The sequence below is a fragment of the Trachurus japonicus genome, chromosome 7, assembly GCF_045865225.1.
Source record: "Trachurus japonicus isolate A0001 chromosome 7, Traja_1.0".
Taxonomy (NCBI): Eukaryota; Metazoa; Chordata; class Actinopteri; order Carangiformes; family Carangidae; genus Trachurus; species Trachurus japonicus.
The window spans coordinates 15,054,951-15,073,313 of NC_140913.1; the positions used below are offsets into that span (position 1 = coordinate 15,054,951).

The 18,363-nt window shown below is 43.4% G+C and overlaps 2 protein-coding genes across 2 annotated transcripts; one reads left to right on the top strand and one right to left on the bottom strand.

Moving 5' to 3' along the window:
- Window positions 1–287: 287 nt before the first annotated feature.
- Window positions 288–2,330, bottom strand: LOC146984337 (uncharacterized). The gene is made up of 2 exons (XM_085783095.1): window positions 1,564–2,330; window positions 288–803 (listed from the first exon to the last, which is right to left on the bottom strand). The coding sequence occupies exons 1-2, from the start codon at window positions 2,084–2,086 to the stop codon at window positions 523–525; spliced, it is 804 nt and encodes a 267-aa protein (XP_085639221.1). The 5' UTR covers window positions 2,087–2,330; the 3' UTR covers window positions 288–522.
- A 1,304-nt stretch (window positions 2,331–3,634) lies between these two features.
- Window positions 3,635–13,452, top strand: dalrd3 (DALR anticodon binding domain containing 3). Its single transcript, XM_085781407.1, has 13 exons — window positions 3,635–4,123; window positions 5,262–5,569; window positions 5,735–6,042; window positions 7,312–7,370; window positions 7,495–7,596; window positions 7,700–7,764; window positions 8,931–8,989; window positions 9,105–9,187; window positions 9,340–9,466; window positions 10,559–10,617; window positions 10,746–10,862; window positions 10,962–11,030; window positions 11,768–13,452. Exons 1-13 carry the CDS (start codon window positions 3,890–3,892, stop codon window positions 11,885–11,887), a joined length of 1,710 nt encoding a protein of 569 aa, XP_085637533.1. The 5' UTR covers window positions 3,635–3,889; the 3' UTR covers window positions 11,888–13,452.
- Window positions 13,453–18,363: the final 4,911 nt, after the last annotated feature.

Sequence of the window (18,363 nt, forward strand, 5' to 3'; positions counted from 1 at the left end):
TTAAACTGATGTTTAAAGGGATAGTTCAACATTTTGGCAAATTGGCCCATTGCCATAATCCCTACAGTCATAGCAGTAGGTTCGTTACCTTTAATTGTTGGTGGCTATTTTTAGAACGGTGGAGCCGAGCCGCGAGCTGCTCAGAGCTACGCTACGGAGCTCGTGGCTCTGCTCCACCGTTCTAAAAATAGCTTGCACCGACAAGTAAAGGTAATGAACCTACTGCTTATGACTATAAAATGACTACAAAATGTTGAACTATCCCTTTAACATAAAAGATTCAAGAGTGGACTACCAATGTTTTTGGAATATTTCTCTATTACAATATTCATTTCAAACGAATATTGCTGCTTTTTATTCATGGCAACTGTCAGTTTACACTGGTAGTGTATGGTATAGTATGGTCAAAGATGATCTCTCTACATGTAGTGTTAATGAAGGTGATGGGTTCAGGCACTGGTCAGTGGTTGGGGAGTCAGAGTAAATGTTGCTCACACAGGAGCAGAGGTCAGAGGTCAGTGTTCAGTGTCCTGATGGCGAGGGGAACCTGGACAGTATCGTATCCACGAGCTCCAGGTGCCGCTCGTGATTCTCTCGACTGATGCGTTCGTGCATGGTCATGAGCTGACTCACTAGACTGTTCTGCATTTCCCTCTCGTGGTCCATGAGCCGCTGCAGCCGGGCGTCCTCCTGCGCCTGCATGGCGGCGTCCATCTCTTTGAGCTGAGCGACTGTCGCCGACACTAAAGCAGAGACCTGATCCATTACTGTCGTCTTCTTCCTCTTTGACGGCATTTTGAATGCTGCAAAACCAAAGAGACAGTTAAATGTTTGTTTTCTGACTTTGGAGCACATTTATGTCTTTGCATGCGTTTTCTTAACTGCAGTGAGATGAGCCCTCAGGGCCACCGTTTACTATTTTTATTGATGAAAGTTAAATTGTAAGTGTCATTATTAATTCTTTTTTATTTTAATTTGTCGGACTCTTATTGTAAATCAGTTTCCTTTATTGTGTTTTACATTGTATTGCTCTGTAAAACAATTTGAAAACCTCATATATGAGATGTGTTTTGACAAATAAAGCCATCCTGCCTGAACCTACTGAACCAATGACACCAGCACACACACACTAACTCTCCACTTGTACATTACAACTAGAACTGTTCCTCATCAATTAGGAGAATGATGCTGCTTTAAAACTACAGCTCCTCTCCTCTTCATCATGATGTGTCTTGGTCATCTGTTTGACACGTAGCTGTGCGTATCTTTGTGAGATTTTAACATTCAAGCATGAACATGTCTGACTCCACCTGCTCTGTGGACATGTAAGGACTGATGTGCAATCAATCTCAGGCAGTTCTCAGCAGCTGCTCAACAGCTGGTTCAATAATCAAATAATTATTGAAGAATAGAATAATTCACTTTCTCCCACTATTATTTAGGCTACAACATGTGGAGCTAAACTAGAAACTTAAACAAGTCCTCTCTGGTCTTTGTTCCTCTGTCTCTTAGATCTGATTGACTGGACCTGGACCTGGACCTGGACCCTCAGCAGCTGCTCACCGGTGTTGTGTGGTGCGTGCAGCGGCTCTGGCGGGCTGTACTGGTCCTCTTCATCCTCCGCCTCCACCGGAGCCAGATGTTTATCCTCCTCGTCCCAGAGGCCGACCACGACCTCATGGTGCTCGTCGCTCGGCTGAGGGGGAGGAGGAGGAGGAGGAGTAGGGGGAGGCGGCGGAGGGGATGAGGGTGCAGACGGCGGAGAGGGGCTCCTCTGCCGCTTCACCGAGACCCTCGCCGGGCCCCTCCCGAACACCCGGTGGCACAGCTCGTAGAAGGGCCAGTCGACGCGCTGGTTCCCGCAGCGGCTCCTCTGCTGGTGGTGCTTCATGTACTGCTTCCTCAGCGCCTTCAGCTTGCTGATCACCTGCATGTGCGACCGGTACACCCCCCGCTCCGCCAGCAGTTTGGTCATCCGGTTGTAGACCACCGAGTCCTTCACCGTGCCCGTGATCTGGTTCCGGATCGACTCCGACCCGCGGATGCTCAGAAGTTCTTTGATCTCGTTCTCCTGCCAGTTGTGCATCTTCCTCTTCTTCTCCGCGGGGGCACCGCAGCACTTGGAGCGGCTCAACTTACTACAAACCAAACACTTCCCCTGTGTTTGAGCCTTGAGCCCTTTACGTCACATTTCTGAGCCGGAAGAAGCTGCACTCGGAGAAAAAGCCCTTTCACACCGCCCGCTGCAAGCGGGAACGTTGTTCCGCCTCTCCTCTCCTCTCCTCGCTCGGTGCTGCTGTGTGAACACGGGATCATGGCGGCTCCGCTGTTTCACACACCAGCACTGCAACACATCACAGAGTCAACAAACAAACAAACACATTATGGCCTTGAAAAATATATTCGGCAAACACATTAAATAAACAAACATCAAGTGTAAACATCCATGTTTATCTATCCAGGCCAGGTTTACATGGAGGTGACACTTCCCTGTTAGGATGTTTATGTTGATTTTCTATAGCTATTCTAGGTGTAATTTACTGTTATCTTCTCCACTCTGAAGAGCCTGGTGATGCGAGGCTACTGTTATATTCTCATTATGCCATGTTGATCATCACATTCTGCAAGGGAGACTGATGTCAGACTTTGGGACCCTCTTGTTAATTGCAAACACATAGGACTTTTAGGATGGAAATATGTATTATAACACATGTCTAGAATAGATCTAGACTTGAAAAACATTTGTATATTAGATTTTTTTTTCCTGGTCAGTACAGGCTGTGATCTGTCATCGTTTTGTGACTGGTGGAAAACTAATGTTCTTCTATTAGAGAATTTCATCTGGTCAAATGGTCTTTTGTGGATGATTTATTCAGTAAATAGCCTCTTACCTAATTATCTGAGCATGAAATACGATAAGATAGCCTACTTCTCCCGTTTATGTTGATGCCTTTTGAAATTTCAACCTCTCTTCATGTGATTCATTGAACTGAAATATGAAGTCATGGTGTTATCAGATCAACACTCAGATTCAGGTCTCCTCACCACACTTTGTGTAAGGTGCAAAGTAACACATGACCACAGGCCTCCTCTTCCTCCACTCCTCCCTCCCCCGCTTCTTTTTTCTTCCTTTCACCACCCTGTTGTTACCTCTGGCCTGCTTTATGCTGCTGTCATCACATGAGCAAAAGTGTGAATAAGTGAGTTGTTAAACTACTGTAATTGTGTTAAACTTCTGCTATTGTTACCATGGTTACCGTACAGTCATGAATCATGAGATCACAGTGAATTATTGTGGAGTCGTAGTAAAAAAGTTAAAGTCTGTTAATTCACCCCCTGGGGAAATTCAGATAAAGTGATAATGTGTTTAGAGTTTTGCTGATATCGTTTTTAGTTTTGCTGAACGGTGATAGATTCAGTAATTCATTGTGGAGTTAATTGTTTTATGAGACACTGTGACTGGAGCTGAACCATGATATTATCTATTATGTGTCTTATAATAGATCCATGAGCTGGTGCGCTCCGTCCACATACATTTGGCCGCGTGGTGTGGTAAGGATGCAGTTACTATGGCGACCACAGGGGGGAGATCTGAGCGACTCTCTGCTCGTCCAACACGGAAAATCAGCTCGTCAGAAACACAGATGTAGCTCCACTGGTTCCGTAGAGGAAGCTCGGCCGATGCAGTAGTCCTCCCCTCCAGTCAATATCGATCAGTGATCGGCCGCGCGGCTGCATTGTCGCCCGTGTTTCGACAGCCTGCCCCGGCACAGAGCAGCAGCGTGACCGCGGCGGTTCGTGGACATGTGCGGGGAGTGGATGTGCTGAGCGCCCAGGAGGAGCGAGCTCACCTGTGTGTGTGTGTGTTTTAGCGTCCGGGATACTGGTGATGGAGAAAACCGAGGAGCCTTCGCCCCTCCGGATCACACCTACCGTCCGGGCGCTGAGCTCCGCACTGCGGGGGAAGCGAGACAATGTCCCGGATTCGAGCCACGGCCACGGCGACAGGATCTCCCCGGAGCCGGAGAAGCTGTGGTTCAAGGAGAGCAGCGCGAAGAACCTGCGGAACCGGGACTTTCTGTCGCCGACCACGATGCTTAACACGCTGTACGCGGACGGACAGGTCGGTGTCACCGGGTAACCTGTTGGTTTACTGGCGTTTTAACGGTTTACCGGGGCGGGGGGCGTGTGGCCTGCTGCTGTGGGGACAGCTACCGGCCGGACACCCCGTTAACGACGGGGACGTCCCCGCCGGACGCTCGTTAAACTGCAGCGACTCCGCTAACGTCAGTTATCGCTAAAGTGTTTACGTTAAGAAACTCCACATGCTATTCTTCCGCCAGAGCATGTAGTTCCTCGGAGGATCATGTGTTTACTGGGGCGCGAGTGAATCTGCTCAGCGTAGTAGCCTAATAATAACTAGCCTATTACTAATAATTAACTCTCGTATTATTGTGAAATACATTTGCCTCATTGATTTAGTAAACACCATGAACCTGACACAAATAACGCAGTTGTTGGACTGATGTGAGGGTTTAAATGGCCGGAGGTATTTTCATCGTCCAGGACGTGACTCGGCCAATAGGAGCAGAGAACCGGAACTACCTGCTCATGGCGCTCAGCTGATTGAAAACAACATCGTCATATTTAATAATACATATTCCTCAAACCATAAATCAAAAGCATGTTCAAATGATACACATCCTCCAATAATAACCCCCCAGAGTCCGCTGACTTTGCCCCATCCTGATCGACCAGACACTGGCAGCCTGCGGCGGGAATTATTAACCCATGAGTGACAGATACAATATGGGTCAGACAAACACGCACAGCAGCCGAGGAGGTACGAAAACACCCGAAGGTCTGTTGCACAGCATACACCACAGAAATAAGAGGCTACAGCGATGGTGATAAAGGAGGAGGATGTTGTTACTGCGTGTTTTGCTCTGCATCATGAGAGTGTGATGTGTTGATGCACTGATATGGGTTAATGAAGTCGATGATAACAGTTTTTGCTCACTGCTGCTGACTGAGAATGGAAAACAGACTGTGTCCAGACATAGAAAAGGACAGTGTGGTGGGAGTTAAACTCACTAACACCTTAAGAAAACATGCAAAGAAACAACCATGCTACAAATTCAGGAAAAAAAAATCAATTTGACAGCATTGTGCTGCAAAAACTCAACGCAACAGAAGTGTTCCTTAAGATAAGCATCTGTTTGCAGAAGTTGAACCACTGCTCTGACCTCTGTGTCCACCAGGTCCCACCAGCAGTGATGTCCAGGGTGCTGTCCCTCCGGGGGAGCGGGGTTCTGCCAGTGGCCGGCGGGGAGGTGATGGGTGAGGGGCTCAGGGTGAGGGTCGACCGGGCTGCGGCCTTCAGGGCTGTCCTGGCGGCTGGAGCCACTGATTACCTCAAGCCCTTCAGTCAGAGGGAGGGCTGTGTGGTGCTTAACTGCCCCGCGCTGCACCCCAGACCCAACACACCCACCCCTGAGACTCTGACTCTGGGCCAGCTGAGGACGGTCCTGCTGGCTGACCACATGGGGGCGCTGCTGAGAGGACAGGGGTGAGTCTGACAGATGATTCCTTGTTTTTGTTCCTTTCACCATGAAAAAACTAAAGTGATGGAAATCTGAGCTCTGGAAGCTTTTTATTAACTAACTGACGAAAGAAATAGATGGGTGACTTACTTGAATGAAAGTGGTAACACTGACACCCCCACCTGTCTCAGATTTACAGTGTCCTATTGCCCCACACTCCCTGAGGATAGTGATATCATCACCTTTCTCCGAGCTCTGGGCATCGATTGGCCGACGGCTCCGGCCAACTGGACCAACGAGGACCGTGAGGAGAAGATCCAGGAGGCGCTGGAGAACTGTCCGTACAGAGAGCGGGAAACAGAGCGAGGCCGGAGGACCAGTGGAGGGGGAGGGAGTAAGGTGGAGGGGGAGAACGACGGAGCGCTCAGGGTCAACCTGAAACGTGTGTTCCAGGAGGAGGGGCTGCTGGGATATGACCCCAGCCTGGGCACCTGCACAGGTAAGAAGACAAGGTGTTCTTGTTTTGTGTGTTCTTTTTTTTGTTATTGTTTTTTATGTCCACTAAGTTTTGTGTCAAAGTAATGAGGATGTATGTGATGTGAAGATGTGATGTTGTGTGTGTTTCCATGGGTTCCCTGCAGCTGTGTTGAGCCTTCAGGGCCACCATAGGTCTCTAATCTGCTCTAGTGTTTTGATTTTTTTGTTTATTGACATTTTGATTAAGTTATACAGAGTGTACATTAACATACAACACAAACTTCAAGTACCTCACCCACCAAGGATCTCATCCATCAAGGTCCACAGAGAGGCAAAAACAAACAAACGAAAAAAGCAAATGTAAAATAAGAAAAAGTTAAGGATAAATAGAGCTATAAAATCAAACACACAGTGCAACGCCATTAAAAAAAAGAAAAGAAAAAAGAAGATGCACAGACAGCAGAGCAGCAGAGCAGCAGCACAGATGATTACAGAGTAGAGCAATGAGATTCAAGGGTGAAGGGCACACTGCGGATCCGCGCTTTCAAGAAAATGTAAGAAAAGGCCCCAGATTTCATAGAATTCACAAAGTCTATGTTTAATACTATAAGTCAGCTTCTCTAAAGACACAATGATAATTCTTTCAGCCAGTGACTAATAGGGGGACATTATATAATTTTCCAATACAAGGCAATGAGACGTTTCGAATGGATAAAGCAGAGATTAATAAATTTAATTTCATGCGATTTTAAGGAGAGATTTTCAGGATAGAGGCCTAAAGTACAGAATTTAGGGGAGATAGGAATGGGTTTTGGAAATTATTTGGGAAATTATATGTAAGTCGGTGTGAGTGTGACAGCCTCCGTTTGTTAATGGTTTAACATCAGTTGAACAAATTACATTTCTGTCTGTGTTTTCAAGAAATATTCAGACCCCTCCACTTTCACTTTGCTTTATTATCCTGCAGGTTTAGTTGTAAATAGATAAAACTGACATACTTTTTTACAAACAATTTGTCACAGACCCATCTAGTCTGATTCTGATCTGGCAAGAAGAAAGGAGATGAATCATAATGTGTAAACCTAAACCAAGAAGACTCACAGCTGCTGAAGAGGCTTTTACATTCAGAGTCGTAGTTAAATGAGAGATTTCATCTGTCTGTGTCTACAGATTAAACACAACATATTGATCAGGCTGTTGCTCCTTGTTCCAGTCTGTATGCTGAGCTAAGCTAACAGTCTCCATAATATGTGGAAGTGCTGTCTATTTACTGCATCTGTATCTGTTTCAGTTCACAGGGACAGTGTTTCCCAGCTGGCACAACTGGACCTGGCAACAGCCGACTGCACAGTGAGACACACACACACACACGCACACACACACACACACTCTATACAAACGCGCACATTTCCTTATTAAACCTAACAAACAGTCATTGACTTCTACTTCTACATCCTTGCTGCTTCCCTCGTAGGTTGCCATGGGAACAACATTACATGTGACTTCCTGTCAGGATGAGTTCCGCCAGCAGCAGATAGCAATGCTGTGGAGAGCCAGTGGAGCGACACACACACAGGTAACCACACACACACACACACAAACACACTCAATCATATCCTGCATTGTGTTCCTATATTTACCAACTGTGTGTGTGCGTGTGTGTGTGTACGTGCCTGCAGAGACACCTGGTGTGTGGGCCGGTGAAGACTCCTGGTTCTCACCTCACTGCTGCTCAGTACCTGCAGTAAGACACAGCTCATCTCATTGTTGTTCTCTTTGTCTTTAGGTTTTCTCCACCCGTCTTCTCCGTCTCCCCCTCCTCTCTCCTGCCCAGCTCTCTAACAGACACGCGTTTATTATTATTACTAAAACACTCTCATAAGGATGATCTCTCCTCTGAAATTGTAGTTGTAATGAACTAAATTAAAATTCTCTTCAAGCCTCAACAACATTTATTTGAACTAGCCCTTGACATTTAACTAACTCCTGGTTTAATGTGAATAAGTACATTTTACCTTTTTATTCCTAAGAAACTGTGCCTTATACTTACCTCTGAGAACTGGAGGGAGGAGTGTATTGTATTTTCATGTTGCCTTTTTCCCTTTGCCTGGGTCAATAGTGATGTTGTGACATAAAGATATTGGAAAGACTGTTTTAGATTATGTCTCCACACCCCCTTTTAGATACTGCTACTTCAGATACTGATTCTCTGAGAACAATGGGATAGTTCAGATTTACGTAATTTAAATAATCTGTAGTTTAAAGCAGAAGTAAGCGATCCGGTCGTTTTGGCTAATGCTGCGTTCCAGGCCGGCTTTTGAAACAGTAAATTACAGCTTCAAGTCACAACTTACGACTTTGTAGCGTTCCAGGCAACCCACTCGTGTTTTTCCGACCTGTTTTACCTGTGAAAATGCAGTATAACGGCCACTCGTAACTTCCGACCCGTGAACTCGTACCAGATCAAACTGGTACGACTTCACAGGTTGGAAAAACACGAGTTACGAGTTGCCTTGAACGCACCATAACAGTCCTCGTCCCTACGTCGCCACATTCACGGCGTCCCTCGGCTGCACACACAGCCCTGCATGCCGTTCTCTCTCCTCATTGGATAAAAACTGTAGGATACGATAAATGTTTTCTCCTCGGCTCAGAGCAGAGCAGAGGGACTGACAGACCCGTGATTCAGACCAAACACTCTATGTAAGTGATTGCTGTCGGAAGATATAACTATTTAAGACTTATATTAACACAAATATATCACTTACTTCTGCTTTAAATAATAAATTCTAAAGTTGGGATCTCTTCATCGTTGAGAATGAGAATCATCTTTAAATCATTTTCATGAGTTATGTTACCACAGTGTATTTTTATACCAACTGTCCGTGATTGTGTTACCTCCTCGTCCAGGCTGAGGAGAGGACAGATGAAGGAGGCGTCAGAGATGAAGTACGGAGATCAAGTAGAAGGTCCGTGTCCGTGTCCGTGTCTGTGTGTGCACATGCACAGTGTTTATCTGCTCCTCACTTTTACAGCCAACCTGAGGTGATGAGGTGAATAAACTGGCTCTTCCTCCTCCTGTAGGTCAGACATGGGATGACATCATCAGGGTCATGACTTCTGCCACTGTCAGATTTGAGCTGCTGTCAACAGTCCACACTAGTCCTGTGAGTTCCCATTACGGCTCAGTGTTTGTTTCGTTTTCATTTGTCTTACTGCCAAACAACCACACCGATTGATGAGGATTGACTGTGTTTCGTAAAGCTTTGCTCTGCGATGTGACGAGTAGAGTCAGAATGATTGACAGCTGTCTGTGTAGGTGACCCTGGATGTCCAGAGGGAAGGGGGCGTGTCCACCAAAGGGCCGAGGGGCGGAGTGTTTGTGATGTACAACTGTGCCAGACTCCATACGCTGTTCGACAGCTATGAGAGAGGAGTGGAGAAGGGTGAGAGACTCAACGTTTCCCTTCCAGTCAATAACATTGATCGACGTACAAACAGAGAGCGCTGTGGTCTCTCACAGCTGCCTTCACCTCAGTATAGAAAACAAAGAGGTTTAATAAGAATCAATGTGTTTGGAGTAAAGCTGAGCTAAGAACAGCTGACAGTGCAGCAGCTGCGATGAGACACTTTGATCAGTTAAATCTGGTTTAAGTCTAAGTGAAAAATAAATGATGTGTGGTCCCAGTGGATGCTTCGAGTTCTCCTTCATCATCAAACTGCAAAATATCAGAATGGACAGGTTATCAATAAGAGAGAGCTCTCTGCCTGTGGTGGATCAGTGTCTGCCAACACTGATCCTGGTGCTGTCAGCCATTAGGCCTCATGTCCTGCTGCTCTGTTTTTCATTGGGTATGTTCAGCCACAGGGAGTGACATGTCTTTTTTCAACACCTTATCAACTTGGACCACTAGTAGTTTTTGTTTTTGTTCACCAGTTTGTCCTGTGATTTCAGCAGAAGGTTGTGGTGTTAAATTTTACCCACAGTCATGTTTCAAATTCTGTTAAAATCATCTGCTGTGATTCACATTCACGTTTTAATCTCCACTGACTTCCTGACTGATAAATCTTGATCAGGCCTTTAGCCCCGCCCACTGCGTACTGGCTCCAGGTGAAAGAGCAGAGAGCATCAAGATGATTAGAGGAGGAAAAAGTCAGAGAGACTCAGCAACATGCTTTAGCCTCAGTCAGACCCAGACTCGGATGCGAAGTCTGTAGAGACCAGACACAGAGACGAGCAGACACATTAAAACAGTTAGCACAGTTCGCACGGGCAATCTGCTTGCTTGCCGTGTAGAGCGCACAGCGTAGCCTACATAGGCAATGTCCTAAACGCACGCTCGGGAGCAGCTGAGAGAGCGAGTGGGTGTGTAAGCCTGAAGTAGCACAGAGAGTTAATGCGGGGCAAGACCGTTGCACTATTTAGAAAGCAAATAAAATGATTTTAAAATGGAAATAAAATATGTTTGGCAGCCAGTGTAACGAAGCCAAGACAGGGGAAATGTGCTCTTGTTCACATTGTTGTCGTTTTCCTGCAGGTCTGTACCCAGAAATCCCAGAGTGCTCTGAGCTGGACTTCTCTGCCCTGAAGGAGGAGGTACCACTTTATATTGATCCACTACTGTGTTTCTAATCTCTGTGCTCCGTACTGGGAGTGTCTGTCTCTCCTTTAAAGAACTTTTCATAAACTGATCATTTTCTCCGTGTCTCTGCTGTGACTGACAGGGTGAGTGGCTCCTCCTCTTCAATTACCTCATTCCCTTCTCCGAGCTGCTGGACCAATCGGGACAAGCGCTGGAGGGAGAAGGGGGAGGGGCCAGAGTCAACATTAAGACTGAGCAGGTAAGAGGGTAGAGGTGAACCGAGGGGAGGGTGTCTTCTGCATGGGTCAGGTCCCATTGTAGATGTTGATGTGACTCACGGATGTGGTTGTCCCCTCAGATCTGTAAGTTCCTGGTGTCTCTAAGCAAAGACTTCAGCTCCTACTACAACAGAGTCCACGTGCTGGGGGTGAGGATGTTCTCATGATGTTCTCCTCAAACTGTTCTCATGCTCTTTTCATGCTTTTCTCAAACTGTTCTCTTGCTGTTCTCCTCAAACTGTTCTCATGCTCTTTTCATGCTTTTCTCAAACTGTTCTCTTGCTGTTCTCCTCAGACTGTTCTCGCGCTCTTTTCATGCTTTTCAAACTGTTCTCATGCTGTTCGATCTCCTCAAACTGTTGTCATGCTGTTCTCCTCAAAATGTTCTCCTCAGACTGTTCTCGTGCTCTTTTCATGCTTTTCAAACTATTCTCATGCTGTTCGATCTCCTCAAACTGTTCCCATGCTTTTCTCAAACTGTTCTCCTCAAACTGTTGTCTTGCCGTTCTCCTCAAACTGTTCTCATGCTTTTCTCAAACTGTTCTCTTGCTGTTCTCCTCAAACTGTTCTCGTGCTCTTTTCATGCTTTTCAAACTGTTCTCATGCTGTTCGATCTCCTCAAACTGTTCTCTTGTGGTTTAAGTCCTTTCTCATCATGTCTTCATACTGTTCTCATCCTATTCTCATGTATTTTTTATGCTGTTTTTCTCAAACGGTTCTCGTACAGCTCAGTCTTCATCTTAAATTCATGATGTTGTCACAGTCCAGGTTCAGGATCAGGTCTAGACCTAAGGTTTAGACCTGTTCTTGTTTAACTCCCTTCATGTTCTCACCTGCTTCTTCCTCTTCTCTTGTCTCTCCGTCTCTCTCTCTCATCTTCCTCCAGGAGCCGCTGCCTCACCTCTTCAACCAGATGTTCTGTCGTCTGTATCTCTTGAGAGTGTTGAGGGAGCTCTACCACAGCGCCCTGGACTCCCTCAACCTTCCCCCCATTAGGCAGCTATAGCCTCCACATAACACCCTCCACCTGTCGTCCCTACCTCCCCACCTGCCTCACACACACACACACACACTGTAGCCTCATGCTTGGAAGTTAAGTGTCTCCACCTCACACACTCTTTCCTTCTGTCCACCTGTTAGTTACTGTTTTAGCGCCTGCAGCTCATTGTGACTCCTGTAGCTGATAAACTGTAACTATGTCCCATTGATCATGTGGAGTGACACCGGTGACCTCTGACCTCTCCACACGCAGCTTTTACATTGTTAAAGAAACAGTTTGATATCTTGAAATCTGATGATTTGCAGATTATTTTATTTTATTGTGATTTTATTGGTTGTGTGAACAACCTCGAGCAGTAGCCCAGCTTAGTTTAGCACAGAGACTGGGGGTGGAGGTGGGGGCAGTTAGCTTGGTTCAGCACCTCTAAAGCTCACTTCTTAAAACAATCAGTGAATGAGCTTCCGGTTTCAAACCGTCTCTCACTGTTTCAGTCTTTCTGCTGAAGCTAAAGCGAATGGGCTGAAGCACTTGCATCAGTCTGCTTAGACTCTGAGAAAGTCAATAAACGTATGATGTCTCACTGTTCCTTTAAGTTTGGATCAGCTGCAACTTTCAAGTGAAGATATCCCTGCATTAATATAAAGTATAAATATAGCTATATGAATAACCCAGGAAGTAGAATTCCAATGAAGACAAGACACCCACCCACCCATTTTGGTGCCAAAATCCTAACAGTAGTTTAAGCCCCCATACCCTCTCCCTTATTGCCTTATAATTAGTATAATTATTATTATCTGAACTCCACCCCCTTCCCTCTTACTGTCACTCACAGTCTTCCCCCTTGGAACATAGAGAGGCATCGGTGCCTGAACAGAATCTAAACTTTCTCTGAGGCTTCGTTGATGGTGTCCAGTTTCATGTGTGTTCATCACTTTACATTAATCAACGCTGGACAAATATTTATTGTACAGAATATATATTCTGCATAATGAGTCTTAATTACTGTGTTCACAAGATTGTTCCTCAGATAAGTTCTCGTTAACTTTGCTCGACAAATCACAAACAACATGTACCAGAGAACCAGTGCGAACAGTACATCTACCAGTGTGTTAGAAGAATTTAGGACCTTGTGCCAAACTGGTATGAAATGCATGAAATGGCATGAAAATAATATATGTGAAGAATTTTATGCCAAAAATGTTATTTATAAATTTAGGGAAATAAAGTTTGATCCTGTAGCGTCTCTGAAATGAAGCTGTGTTTGTTGCCATTTCATTTTTCTACTGTCATTTCAAATGTGCCATAACTTGTTTTAACTTTCTGCTCATTTTGTAATTAAATGTCTTTTTTTTTTTTTTTTAAGAAATTATGTCACATTTAAACAGAAAGATCAAAATGTTACAGATTCTCTTTTCACTGCATGAGCTGTTGTTTGTTCCTGAACTGTCTACAGGTTTTTAATGGACTTTTTTGTTTTGAAAAGGGAAGGTGGTTTACACTCACTGATTGATTTACAGTAACTGTGTTGACTGTAATTTCCACAGTATTAAAGCAGGAGAGATACAGGACAAGGCCTCTGATTTGATTTGATTTTCACTGTAACACTGAACACATGTGCTTTCTGTTGTCTTGCATAAGTCGCTTGTTTTCTGTAGCTGCCATGATTTGTGAAGATCCTGATTTTTCACCTGGAAACACAACATAAAGTTCTTAAAAGCCACATTAAGCCAAGAGCCCAGCAGCAAATTATTTTATTGGAATTTATATAAAACAAAAATGGTTAAGCTCAAGTTCAGAAAAACATGAAACTAATATGAAAAGAAAACAAACTAAACACAAAACCTACACATCAGTTACTGAGTATCATGATACATGAAAACAACATTCCTACGACAGAGGGAAATAACAGAAAAATCAGAACATCACACTTTTTCCATTTTAACAAATGATCCTCTAATGCAGCGTTTCTCAAACTTTTTTCAGTCAGGGCACCTTTCAAAAGTGAATAAAATCTCAGGGCACCCCTGTGTAAAATGTAATTCAAAATAACACTGCATAGCCTAAATGTAAATGTCCTGTTTATTTAGATGAGACAGTATTATTTAACAGAGCATAATACAAACTGTAAATGCAGGGTGCATAGGTGCCTCTGTAGCCTACATATGCACACACACGCACACGCACACAATAATCCGCAATGTGAGAGGAAGAGAGAAAGGTCTACATGCGCGCAGCGCGCAGGCACGCGCTCAAATGAATCCACCGGCGTCTCCGCTCCGTTCTGACTCTCTCAATCAGAGAGTTTCTACCGTGTCACTGCAGAGTGTTTTTATACATCAAACGCACCGGAGTCGGAACAGAGCGGACACAGATCCACTGGAGAGAGGAGGGGGGGTGACTCGTGATGTGTGCCTGTCTGTACGACGCATTTTTTTCATAGCGTCCTGTGTCCGGTGGACACGGCCCCTACTGCTCTGAGCGCCCGTGACCAACGGCTGTGTCCACGGAGCGGTCTCTCTCTCTCTCTCCCTCCCTTTCCCTCTCTCTCTCTGAACGCTGCTGAAACGAGCCGCCTCACGTCCGAGCCGCTTGATAAGTGCGGCGCTGTTCCAAAAGTTGATTATTTCAACTCTGAGCGCTCTGAGTGCCGCGACAAAAAAAGAGAAGCCCCGACCCGAGAGCTTTTTTTCCGCCGAGGGCGGGTTAAAAGGGCGTCCGGTGGACACGGCCCCTTTGCATAGGCCTATATGTAAAAAGAATGTATTCTATGAAATGTCAGAAGTTTTTTTCACGGCACCCCTGACGCAGTCAGACGGCACCCCAGGGTGCCGCGGCACCCACTTTGAGAAAGGCTGCTCTAATGTGTGAGGGATGAGATAAATGAACCTCAACCCTTTCTGTTTTTGTTTTCAATAGTGACTTAAACCAGATAAGAGACAGTCATTCTCCTTAGTTTGCAGGACTTTGCTTTCATATTTTGAAGAGACTGTATATACACATGTCTCTGACCCTATGGTATATTCATCCCATCTGTCATGATTGAGTATGGCCAAACCTACTCCTACACTCTTCCATGCACAGTTTCTCTGTCTGTCCCTGCAGTGAAATAAACCTCAACAGACTCTGTCACTGTCTTCATTTCTTGTTGATTCTACAGATAAACTTCCTCATGCTACAGATTACTTTAAACCTCGAGGCCACAGAGACACAGCAGTGACCCGCACAGATTATTTGGAAACTGTAAAATACACAATCAAATACAGGTACAAATAGATGGTGTAAATATTGAAAGAGTAAATGAAAATAAGTTCCTGGGAGTGATAATAGATGACAAAATTTGCTGGAAATCTCACATTAAACATATCAAATCTAAACTGTCTCGCAGCATTTCAGTTTTGGTAAAAGCAAAGCATGTCCTAGATCATAAATCACTCTATATTCTGTACAATTCACTGATTCTTCCTTATTTAGAGTACTGTACAGAGACATGGGGAAACACATACAAAACTGCACTTCAGCCACTTTTCATACTGCAAAAAAGAGCAATGAGAATTATTCACAGGGTTGATTATGGGGCACACACCAATGACTTACTTTGGAAATCTAAAACTCTAAAATTGTTTGATTTGGTGGAGCATAAAACAACCCAAGTATTATATAAAGCAAGGAACTATCTGCTACCAAGAAATATTCAGAGAATGTTTCATGAAAGAGAGCAAGGTTATGATTTGAGAGAAATCAAATCTAAAGGTTGGCAGAGCTCGCACAACAAAGAAAAGTTTCTGTATCACCATTTGTGGAGTAAAACTGTGGAATAATATGAGTACTGAAATCAAAAACATTTCGAGTGTAATCATGTTTAAAAAGAGACATAAAGAAATGATTCTCTAGAGGTACATTGAATAATTCACACAAGGTGTTTGCTTATTTGGATTAAAATGTGTAATGTGTAAAATGTTTAATTAGAACATATAGTTAAAATTATAGGGGTAGGATTAGATAAGTTTATACTTCTTCCTACTCCTTTTCGCTCATGTAAACTGCGTTGCTTATGAGATGTTACTTTTTTTGTGTATACATTTTTGCTGTTCACTTATTTCCTTATTATATTATTATTTTATCTTATTTATTTTATTTTTTTACATTGTCGTTTACATGATCGAAATAAAGATATCAATCAATCAACCAATCAACCAATCAATCAATCAATCAATCAATCAATCAATGTACAGATAACACATAAACCCTGATGTCATGTGTTGCTCACTTCTCTGTTTCTTTTTCCCCGACTCAGAGAAAAAAAACAAAGCCACTTTTTTGTTGCTACAGTAGTTCATGTAAATTTTAAAATCATGAAATACAGTCTCTCATAATTTCCTGTACACTTCAGTGTGATATTTAATCAAAATGATAGGAAATATGGCAAGCGTTTAGATGAGGAGAGAAATAAAAAATAACTTCTCCTGCTCACAAGCAATAACAATGAGATTAATGAGAAAAATGAGATTAAATATTGTGAATAAATAGATTAAAAGGGTCTATTCCTTATAATAACAGATTTAAGACCCCGACCACAGCTGTAAAAATGTATTTAAGAGGGATTTGATAGAGGCTGGAGAGCTCCTACTCTGATCTCTTCAGAGACAGGGGTCACCTTCAGGCCTCAGCTGAATAAAACGTCATCATCTGAAAGTTTCATACCTGACTGATATTTGTTTTTTATAGATGTTCGGGGAACTGATTTTAAATGAACCAACATGGTCAGTGTCTGTTTGTTTTTTTCACTACTACAACATTAATCATTTTTATTTTATGAAATATTTCAGGCACACTCAATTGATAAAATTTAGTGTTTGGTTGCTGATTTTTAATCTGGGTCATTTACAGTTTCTCACTGACGCAAAGTTTAACATCACAGTGAGAAAGTATTGTTTCAATAATCTTGTTAATTCATAATCAGCACAACTCAACAATGATGGATTTAACATTTTAATTATCCACTGAAACATCATTATAATCAATTTAAATGAATGAGAGCCCGATAAGAGGATGATGACGATGCTGTGGTGGAAATCTGGAAATCATTACGACAGACGGAGAGATAAAAGTGTATATAATGGTATGGGCCAAATACCTATAAAATTAGTGTGTGTATGTGTGTGTGTGTTCCAGTGATTTTGATCACTTGGAGCCTCGCAGCATCAGAGTGACTGTTTTGAATAATCCCCTCTGTGTCCGTTTCATCTTCAGTGGACTCTGGTGACTGGAAAAACATAATCTGGACAATACAACAGCGCTCAATGCACAGTGTACATGTTTATTTCTGTACAGAATTATGAATTTGTATATTTTGTCACTGAACTGTACATGCTTTTTACAAATACATTTATTACCCTTGGTATGTCTGTACAGAATTAATAATTTATTGTATTGTCATGCACACTGCTGGGATGTACATATTTTTTTAATGAATATTGCTCTTTTTATTTTGTTATATTTATTCTCTGTGTTCTATATATTCCTTCACTGTTGTCTGCTGCTGCGACACTGTAAATTTCCCATCGTGGGATGATAAAGGATTACTTTATTTTATCTTAAGCTCATCTCAATTTGTAGTTTAAATCAGCTGTTAAAGCTCTTCGTTGTTTAAAAAAAACAGCCCCTTTCAATAATGATTTATAAGCCTTTAAGAATAAAAAAATGTAATGGAATAATTATTTTTCTTGTACGTCATCATCATCTTATCTTATAATATTACTGTTGTTGTTATGGCTGTTGTTATTATTTATTTATTTACACAACCCTGAGGCATACATTTTTGTGTGCTGAATTTGTTCTCCTGTTTTTGGCCACCTGACAAATTATGCAAAGCCTGTAACTCTGTATTAGCTCTGTTGTTTGAATTTACTTAATTTAACCGTCTTTACACTAGGCAAGACATGAAGAACAAATATAATTCATGTGTAAGAAAACAGATGAAAAACATTGCAACAAAGAAATCAAAGTGAAGTAAAACATTACTATTATTGTAGGCTATGGTGTTTTCAGGGAAGAGGCTCCTTCCACCTGCTCAGACAGTCGACTTCTTCCTCCTCTCACACAGCGTGAGATGATGATTTGAGCCCACGCAGCCCTGATGCTTCCTCCTGCCAACACGGCTCTTAAAGAGCAGCCGACAGCCCGATCACACAGGCCTACAGCCTTGGTGCTCATCACCCTGAGGTCTCAGGAGAAATGTATTTGTAAAGACGGACTAATGAGTCAGACTTTGGATTTGATTTGAAATAAACTCCTGACATTCAGCAGCCATTAAATGATGAACGACATCCAGTGAGTGTGTGAACTCACAGAACTGTTTAATGATGTGTTTCCTCCTCCTCACAGCCTGTCCTGACCTGCAGTAATGAGCAGCACACACACACACACACACACACACACACACACACACACACACACACACACACACGATAAAGCTGTGTTAA

Coding starts and splice junctions, on each gene's coding strand:
- LOC146984337 (XM_085783095.1), bottom strand. CDS start 2,086: ATGCACAACTGGCAGGAGAACGAGATCAAAGAACTTCTGAGCATCCGC. Junction 804..1,563: donor GCACGCACCACACAACACCG/GTGAGCAGCTGC, acceptor TTGGTTTTGCAG/CATTCAAAATGCCGTCAAAG.
- dalrd3 (XM_085781407.1), top strand. CDS start 3,890: ATGGAGAAAACCGAGGAGCCTTCGCCCCTCCGGATCACACCTACCGTC. Junction 8,990..9,104: donor GTACGGAGATCAAGTAGAAG/GTCCGTGTCCGT, acceptor CTCCTCCTGTAG/GTCAGACATGGGATGACATC. Junction 10,618..10,745: donor TCTCTGCCCTGAAGGAGGAG/GTACCACTTTAT, acceptor TGTGACTGACAG/GGTGAGTGGCTCCTCCTCTT.